Source organism: Lepus europaeus, chromosome 1 (genome assembly GCF_033115175.1).
Source record: "Lepus europaeus isolate LE1 chromosome 1, mLepTim1.pri, whole genome shotgun sequence".
In the NCBI taxonomy this organism is placed as follows: domain Eukaryota; kingdom Metazoa; phylum Chordata; class Mammalia; order Lagomorpha; family Leporidae; genus Lepus; species Lepus europaeus.
This window is the reverse complement of record NC_084827.1, coordinates 112,650,688-112,659,953: the sequence shown is the minus strand read 5'-3', so window position 1 is coordinate 112,659,953 and position 9,266 is coordinate 112,650,688. Positions and strand designations below refer to the sequence as shown.

The 9,266-nt window shown below is 41.5% G+C and overlaps 1 protein-coding gene across 3 annotated transcripts; it reads right to left on the bottom strand.

The window, feature by feature from the left end:
* Positions 1-359: 359 nt before the first annotated feature.
* Positions 360-9,127, bottom strand: PHOSPHO2 (phosphatase, orphan 2). 3 transcript variants are annotated; one of them, XM_062200329.1, is made up of 4 exons: positions 8,915-9,127; positions 8,387-8,420; positions 4,280-4,454; positions 360-1,127 (listed from the first exon to the last, which is right to left on the bottom strand). In XM_062200329.1, the coding sequence occupies exon 4, from the start codon at positions 1,100-1,102 to the stop codon at positions 377-379; it is 726 nt and encodes a 241-aa protein (XP_062056313.1). In that variant the 5' UTR covers positions 1,103-1,127; positions 4,280-4,454; positions 8,387-8,420; positions 8,915-9,127; the 3' UTR covers positions 360-376. The 3 variants fall into 3 exon arrangements, with proteins under 3 accessions (XP_062056313.1, XP_062056312.1, XP_062056315.1); XM_062200328.1 differs by having other exon boundaries at positions 8,981-9,127; XM_062200331.1 differs by lacking the exon at positions 8,915-9,127 and adding an exon at positions 8,829-8,889.
* Positions 9,128-9,266: the final 139 nt, after the last annotated feature.

The window sequence follows — 9,266 nt, the reverse complement described above, 5'->3', positions numbered from 1 at the left end:
ACCACCTGGACAAGAGCTCTCTTCCCTTGCAGTTAGGTGGGAACATGATGACTAAGTTTTAGCCAACAGCATTTAAACAGACGTACTGGTTACAACCTCTGGGAAATGTCTTTAAAACAAAGGGCTGTGACCTTCTCACTGTTCTTCTTGCTGGCCAGAATGTCTGTGAGAGCTGCAGCTTGAACAGAAACCTTGGGTTACAAATTGGAAGCCAAGTGCTGAGGTTGGTAGAGAAAGAAGCCTTGGGATACTTACCTCTGGAATTATTTTAAGTGAGAGGAAAAAAACTTCTCTTTAAGCCACTGGCTGGTTAGGGTATTAGCTTTTATGCAGCTGAATCTAATCTTAATGGATACACATTTCCAATGTAGGCACATTACTCCTTTATTAGAAACTGTAAATGAGAAATTATTTCAATACCCGAAGACCAAACCAAAACAGAAGATTCCATAGGCTCAAGATTTTGAGACATTTTGGAAAGAGTTTTCTGTAAAGTATATCCTTTCCGTGGCATTGCAACATCTTTCTTCTTTAAAAAGATTACTGGACAAACATCATTTCCACCATCACCTATATAAACAATTTGTGTATAATTCACTGCCTGTTGCAACTGTTTATCTATAAATTCTACTAATACTACATTTTTGCAAAGATTCTTTGGGCACCTACTGCAAGAATGTGTATGGTAATTTTCCACAGTGAGATGACCACTGTTATCAAAAGCTGCTGGATTTGTAAACACTTTATCAAACACATCGTGAAAACTGGCAGCTTCTAAAACCCAATCTATGAAGATTGAATTTGAATCTGAAATAATGATGCAGTCAAATTTATCCTTATTCTTTCTTATAAAGGTGAAAAGTTCCACCATCCCTGGAGTGAAAGGTATTGATGTAACCGCTCTTTTCATTTCATTTTCTCCTACACCTTCATCTCCCAAATATTTAAAAACTCTGCCCATAAATTCTGTCCAAAATCCTTTTTGATATGAATCTTGTAGTTCAATAGGAAGCTTTCTGTTTGGAGCACACTGTACAATCCAGGTGTCACTATTGTCATCTATGATTGTATTGTCAAAATCAAAAACCAGTAAAATTTTCATGGTTTCAGGAGTAGATTGGATTGCCCTGAAAAAGAAGAAATATTATCCTGCAAACATACTGCATTTATATATCTAATTATTATACTTATTTGATAAATGTAACATTTAATCTATTAAGCCAAGGAATAGAAAAAAGTGATTAAGCATTTTAAAACCACCACTTAAATATTTTTTCCTAGGAAGCAAAGTTCAAATTTGAGTATATTAAGTGAATGGAAAACAAAGTATCTAAAAAAGACACTCTTACTATCTTTGTGTTCCTGTGGGGATGAATCTTTGAATACTCTAAGTGAAACTACAGAGCTATTCAGAGAAAAATAATGAAACAATTTCTTACAAATTTATCACAATTTTAAGAGACAAAAATGCAGGTTAATCATTCTTAATATCTTTATCAATCAAAGCTATCCTTATAGTTCAAAATGTTTACAGTAATCTTAATAATAGGTCATGTATAATATACATTCTGAGTAATAACCAAAATTCTGAACAAATTTTATGTAACATGAAATCTTGTAAAATAATTTTTAAGAGAGTTTAGCTTGAAACAGATTTCTAATTGTCCATATTAAAATTAAGTGATTAAGGCTGGGGTTGTGGCACAGGTTAAGCCACTGCCTGCAACATGGCATCCATAAGGGTACTGGTTCATGTCCCTGGCTGCTCTACTTCTGATCTAGCTCCCTGCTAAAGTGCCTGAGAAAGCAGTGGGCTCATATTTAGGTTCCTACCACCCACAGTGGGAGACCTGGATGGAGTTCCAGGCTCTTGGCTTCAGTCTGGCCAAATCCCAGTTGATAAGACCGTTTGGGGAATGAACCAGAGAATGGAAGATCTTTCTCTCTGTGTCTCTCCTCTTTCTCTCTGCAACTCTTTTTAAATAAATAAATCTTTAAAACAAACAAAAAACCAAAAAACTTACTGCCTGATACTCTACTTGAAATTCTAAACAAATTACATGCAAACTGGAGGTCAACTGAATTCTTCCAAACTGGAGGTTACTTCTGTTAACAGTTGTCACATGTTAATTTATATCTGCTTCAGCTACTTTATGAGTAATCACACTGCTTATGGTGTAACAATTAGTATTCAATTTTCTGTTTCCATTAGAAAATAATGACAGTCATTAATTATGGATCTCAAGAGAAAAGGAGAGAATAAATTGATGATAAAGATGAAAATTATCACATTAAAAAAAGATTATACAGGACCTGGAAAAGCTACAGTATGTGAACAATTCTTTATAAAAATATTTTTGAGGAATCACTATATGCCAGGCACTGGATTAAGAATTTTACAATCATCATCTCATTTAATTATCAGAAGTTATTAAATAGGAATTATTATCCTCATCTTAAAAATATATACTGGAGCTTAAAGTGACTAAATTTTTTTTTTGACAGAGTTAGACAGAGAGAAAGGTCTTCCTTCTGGTGGTTCACCCCCCAAATGGCTGACACGGCTGGCACCCATCCAAAACCAGGAGCCAGGTGCTTCCTCCTGGTCTCCCACGTGGGTGCAGGGCCCAAGCACTTGGGCCATCCTCCACTGCACTCCTGGGCCACACTAGAGAGCTGGACTGGAAGAGGAGCAACTAGGACAGAACTGGCGCCCCAACCAGGATTAGAACCCGGGGTGCCAGCGCTGCAGGTGGAGGATTAGCCTAGTGAGCTGCGGCGCCAGCCAGTGACTAAATGTTAATTAAGTGGCAGTGCTGAAATTTTGGACTCAGGTTGACTTGATTTCAAAGTTCATGCTTTTTAGGTCTATACTCCAGTGCCTAAGAAATAGAACTTTTTTTTTTTTTTTTTTTTTTTTTTGACAGGCAGAGTGGATAGTGAGAGAAAGACAGAGAGAAAGGTCTTCCTTTTGCCGATGGTTCACCCTCCAATGGCCGCTGCGGCCGGCGCATCATGCTGATCCGAAGCCAGGAGCCAGGTGCTTCTCCTGGTCTCCCATGGGGTGCAGGGCCCAAGCACTTGGGCCATCCTCCACTACACTCCCAGTTCACAGCAGAGAGCTGGCCTGGAAGAGGGGCAACCGGGATAGAATCCGGCGCCCCAACCGGGACTAGAACCCAGTGTGCCGGCGCCGCAAGGCAGAGGATTAGCCTGTTAAGCCACGGCACCGGCAAGAAATAGAACATTTAAAGACTATTCATTAGTTAAAAAATAACAAGTAGGTCATTTTGTAAAAAAAAAAAAAGTGTTTAATTACACAAATATTCATTAGTCTCAAAGGATACACTAACTAACACCACATCTATAATTTACTCTATAACCATTCTGAGGTTTAGCCAAAAAAGAAAAGAATTCTACCCACAAGAAAAGAAGAGACCCAGGGCTGGCACTTGGCATAGTGGTTAAGGTACCTACAACTGCACACTGGAATGCCTGGATTTGATGCCTGGCTCCAGCTCCCTCCTAATGTAGATCCTGGGGGAGAGTGGTGATGGCTCAAGTGGTTGAGTTCCTGCCACCCATGTGGGAAACTGGATTGAGTTCTTGGCTCACAACCAGTACAGGCACTTGGGGAGTGAAGCAGCAGATGGGAGCGCTCTCTCTCTCTCTGCCTCTCACATAAGAAAAAGAAGAGATCACCTAAAAATGGAGAGCATGGCATTTAACCACATGTATTTTCCAGTTTACTGCAACAGATACTTAGTGGAGACAGAATAGAGCTCTTAACTCAAGTAACAGGAATCTGTTTTCTTTCAAGTTAGAACTAAGCCAGAGGGGTATCACCTGTTGTGGGAAATGTAGACTGTAAATAATATTCTGATACTCTGGATCCTTGTATCTTTAAATGTCTAGTCCAGGTGTCTCTAACTAATTCCCAGAGATTTAGGTATTGAATTAACTTTTCAATTATCATAATATAACAAATACAGTAAGATATAATTGAAGATCAAATGACCATTGCACTTAGGCACATTTTAAATTAAACATCACTTTGGAGCATTCTGAATTTACAATAAAAAAAAACCTTTTCAACTGCAACTCACGGTTGGTTGAAATCTGCCTTAAGCTTAAGATTTAATTAGCTGCAAGTTATTGAAATTCCTAAAATATTAACATCAACATATCACAAGACAACTTAGTTCCACTGCTGACCTAATAAAGACATTTTCTTAATTTCAGATCTTTTTCTATTAGCATTTATTTAAAAAATACTTACCCAACTTAGTATTTCCAAGACAATTAAGTTTACTTCAGCACAGAGCTTAGGTTAAACAGCCATGACAATCTTCAGCTTTAAACACCACCCAATTGTTTTTAAACATTATGCCTGTTCTATACGTAGGGAACAAAATCTTCTGATTTGGAGCAAAGGAAAGGAAGTTTCTTAACTCCTAAAATTAATAAAAATATTTTACGTTTTAGTTACATAAAAATCTGTACACTGCCTATGGGGTATCATGCTTCATTTTGATACGTGGATATACTGTGTGATGCTCAAATTAGAGTAAACATACCTATCTCTGCAAACATTTCATCTTAGTTTTTTGAAGTGAAAAAACTGAAAAATCCTTTCTTCTAGCTTTTTTAAAATATATAGCATATAATTGTCACCTATAGTTATCCTACTGTGTAATAGAACACCAGGACTTATTTCTCCTAGCTAACTATACTTTTTTTTTTTTTTGAACAGGTAGCGTGGACAGTGAGAGAGAGAGACAGAGAGAAAGGTCTTTGCCATTGGTTCACCCTCCAATGGCCACCATGGCCGGCACGCCGCGCTGATCCGAAGCCAGGAGCCAGGTGCTTCTCCTGGTCTCCCATGGGGTGCAGGGCCCAAGCACTTGGGCCATCCTCCACTGCACTCCCGGGCCATAGCAGAGAGCTGGCCTGGAAGAGGGGCAACTGGGACAGAATCCGGCGCCCTGACCGGGACTAGAACCCAGTGTGCCGGCGCCCATAGGCAGAGGATTAGCCTGTTGAGCCACGGCGCCGGCCTAACTATACTTTTGTTTTTAAAGATTTATTTATTTTATTTTAAAGACAGAGTTACAGAGAGAGGGAGAGAGAGAGATCATCTATCTGCTGGTTCACTCCCTACATGGCCGCAGCAGCCTGAGCTGAGCTGATCTGAAGTAAGGAGCTTCTTCCGGGTCTTCCATGTTGGTGCAGGGGCCCAAGTACTTGAGCTATCTTCCACTGCTTTCCCAGGCACATTAGCAAGGAGCTGGATTGGAAGTGGAGCAGCCGGCACTTGAATAGCCGGCATCTTTATCTGCTATGCCACAGCACCAGCCCCAGTTAACTATACTTTAATATTCCTTGATAAACCTTTCTCCCATTTCTCCCCACCCCTCAGCTTCTGGTAACCACTATTCTCTCATGTTCTATGAGATCAACTTTTTTAGGTTCCACATATGAGATTATATGGTCTTTGTCTTTCTGTGTGTGGCTTACTCCATTTAATATAATGACCACCAGTTCCATTCATGCTGTTCCAAATGACAGGATGTTATTTTAATGGGTAAATAGCATAATGATCATGTTTTAAAAGTTTTGAATGTTGGGGCTGATGTTGTGGTGTAGTGGTAAAGCTGCCACTTACAGCACCAGATTTCATAAGGATGCAGGTTTGATTCCTGGCTGCTCCACTTCTGATCCAGCTCACTGCTAATGTACCTGGGAAAGCATCAGAAGGTGGTCAAAGTGCTTGGGATCCTGCACCCCCGTGGGAGACCCTGATGGAGTTCCACGCTTCTGGCCTTGGATCCACCTAGCTCTGGCTATTGTGGCCATTTAGGGAGTGAACTGAAGGATGGGAGATCTCTCTGTCTCTCAAATAAATCAATAAAATCTTTTTATTTAAAAAAAAGGTTTTATTGATTTGAGAGGTAGAGTTACAGACAGTGAGAGGGAGAGACTGAGAGAAAGGTCTTCCACCTGCTGGTTCACTCCCCAAATGGGCATGGCTGGAGCTGCACTGATCTGAAGCTAGGAATCAGGAGACTCTTCCGGGTCTCTGACACGGGTGCAGTGGCCTAAGGACTTGGGCCATTTTCCATGGCTTTCCCAGGCCATAGCAGAGAGCTGGACTGGAAGAGGAGCAACCAGGACTAGAACCAGTGCCCATATGGGATGCTAGCTCCACAGGCAGAGAATTAACCTACTGAGCCACAGCGCCAGCCTCAATAAATAAATCTTAAAAAAAAAAAAGTTTTAAATGTTGTTGTTTCTAAGTAAGCTGTTTACTCCTATCAGAAAAGCATCTATCGGCAATGGGAGAAACATAATTAAGCAAAAAACCTTACGTAAATGCAACACAGGGAATGTTATGAAAAAACAAATTTTTTGGCCGGTGACGCGGCTCACTAGGCTAATCCTCTGCCTGCGGCGCCAGCACCCTGGGTTCTAGTCCCGGTTGGGGCGCCGGTTCTGTCCGGATGCTCCTCTTCCAGTCCAGCTCTCTGCTGTGGCCTGGGAAGGCAGTGGAGGATGGCCCAAGTGCTCGGGCCCTGCACCCGATGGGAGACCTAGAGGAAGCACCTGGCTCCTGGCTTCGGATCAGTGCAGCACGCCAGCCATGTCGGCCATTTGAGGGATGAACCAACGGAAGGAAGACCTTTCACTCTGTCTCTCTCTCACTGTCTAACTCTGCCTGTTAAAAAAAAAATAGAAAAAACAAATTTTTAACGAGTAGATAAAATCTTGAGATAAGCCAATTGATATTTACAGATTTCATTTTTTTTTCTTTTGTCAAATGACAGAGGAATACAACCTTGTGTTTTCAATAAACATCTAGAAATTTAATGGTGTATTTGAAATGTCTCCAAAAATTTAAGAATTTGCATAGATCTATTTTTAAGAATGTGAATCTATTTTTAAACCAATTTGTTAAAATTTCCAAAGCAGTTATTAACTCTTTTCTCCAAAAGCATAAGCAATGTCTATTTGGTATGTCTTCAATAGCCTATGTACTTTGCATAATAATGAAAACTAGAAACCACATATACATCCAAAAACTAGCAACTGCTTAAATAAGGTTTATTTGTGAAAGCCAGCTATTTATTCAGCCAGTAAAAGCTAATATGTTTACTTCAAATTAAACATGTAAGTCACAAAACAGTATGTACAGGCTGGCCCCGTGGCTCAACAGGTTAATCCTCCGCCTAGCAGCGCCGGCACACCGGCTTCTAGTTCCAGTCGGGGCACCGGATTCTGTCCTGGTTGCCCCTCTTCCAGGCCAGCTCTCTGCTATGGCCCGGGAGTGCAGTGGAGGATGGCCCAAGTGCTTGGGCCCTGCACCCGCAAGGGAGACCAGGAGAAGCACCTGGCTCCTGCGGTGCGCTGGCCGTGGCGGCCATTGGAGGGTGAACCAATGGCAAGGAAGACCTTTCTCTGTGTCTCTCTCTCTCTCTCTGACTGTCCACTCTGCCTGTCAAAAATAAAAAAATAAATAAATAAATAAAACAAAAACAAAAACAAAACAAAAAAACCAGTATGTACAGTATAATCCCATTTTGGTTTTTAAAAACAAATGCTTATGTGTACAGTGGTAGAGTCTTGGGTGGTTCAACTGTAGTTAATACATTTTCTACACTGATCATTTTTTTTTTTTTTTTGCCCAGAGTAATTTAAACTGTTTCAAATCAGTATGCACAGGCTATCTTCTTAAACTTACAAGGGGAAAAAAAAAAGAGAGGAACAGAAGAACAAACAGTAACTCCAAATCTCCAGACTGACATACTGTGAAGATCTGTAGGTTAGAGTTGAAAACTGGAATCTCTAACCACTATGTCAAATTTGCAAATTAATGACATCGCATCTTACAAAATTCAAATTGTTTTGTAACCAATGTAATTACAATTTCACATAATTCTCGTTGGGAGACAATTCTCCATGGGTCTCTGTGGTTCTGTTTAGCTTATGAGCAAGGCACTCACTTGCTCTTTGCTCTGGACTATCTCACAGGTGTCTGCACAGTCAACAGCCTTGAGAGGCTGTCCATTATAAAGAATGAGGTTCCCTAGGCTCAGCACTCCTCTCCTGGAGTGCAACATACTCCACATCCAACTGACTTCTTTGCAGCATCCCAGGAGATCTGAGGCCAAACCGCTGGTATTCTGGCGATTGCCAGAATCTGTTAGGAGTCTCCTATCTTGCACAAAATTGTGGCAGGGTAAGTTGTTAGCTTTTAAATAGAGTACAAACTTCTGACCCTTCCTAGTTCCTGACGTTATTTAAGCTATGCTTCCCAAAAGCCACCAGTGTCATATGCACACAAACTAATTTCTGTCTACAAATATTTTGTTAACCCTTCCACACTTACCTGCATTATTACGGCAGCACATCTGAGAGAAAACCTGAAGGAAAATAGCACAACTTTGTTAGAATTTTTATTAAAAATCCTGCATCCTTTCATTTTGAGGGAATTCAACTTGGTGCTAAATTATACATGTCAGAGCCAATTAACTAGTAATGAAATCACTTGGACGTCATGAACATGTTAGAAAAGGATGTTCTGTGGTCAAGTGCAAATCCACTCTCAAGATATTTTTGTGTCAAAAATCCGACTGATCCTCGAATTCAATTTATTAGTTTATTTACCAAGAAATTTTAACTTAAAGAAGTCTTAACATGACTATTCTCGGGACAACATTCAATTTTTAACATAACTAAAAAAAAAAAAAAAAATCTTAGGCCATCTAGCCTAGACCATGCCTCAAGAACAAAAAAAACTTTATTGTCATTTAATCCCCGGGTTTCCACACCTGAGGGAGGGTTTCGGGCCCTCACACTGCACCTGCGGGATCCGTGGGCCACACACACCAAGGCTAGGCCTCGCGTTCTCACACACCTGCACAGTCCACCCCGAGGTAGGCGTCGGGATCTAGTCGGGGGTCACCCCCGGGGAGGTGCTCACCAGGAAGAAATGGCAGCCACAGATCGCACCTCACCGGCGTGCGCTTGGCGCCGGCAGCCGCCCTCCCTCCGCGGCTTTAGAGCCCCTGGGCGCCCCAGAGCCTGCGCGCCAGGGCCGCCCTTCCTCCACACGCCGGGCCTCCACTTCCCGCGCAGGCGCAGTCTCGGATCTTCAGCCCTCTCCGCTGACCTCGGCGCGTTCCTCGTTCCCCGGCAACAGCGGCGTCACTTCCGGAGGCGTTGCTTAGCAACCGCGCGGCGTGGGAAGCGTTCCGCTGGTTAGAGCC

Bases quoted from the DNA above. Each gene is read 5' to 3' on its own strand.
- PHOSPHO2 (XM_062200329.1), bottom strand. From the start codon at position 1,102: ATGAAAATTTTACTGGTTTTTGATTTTGACAATACAATCATAGATGAC.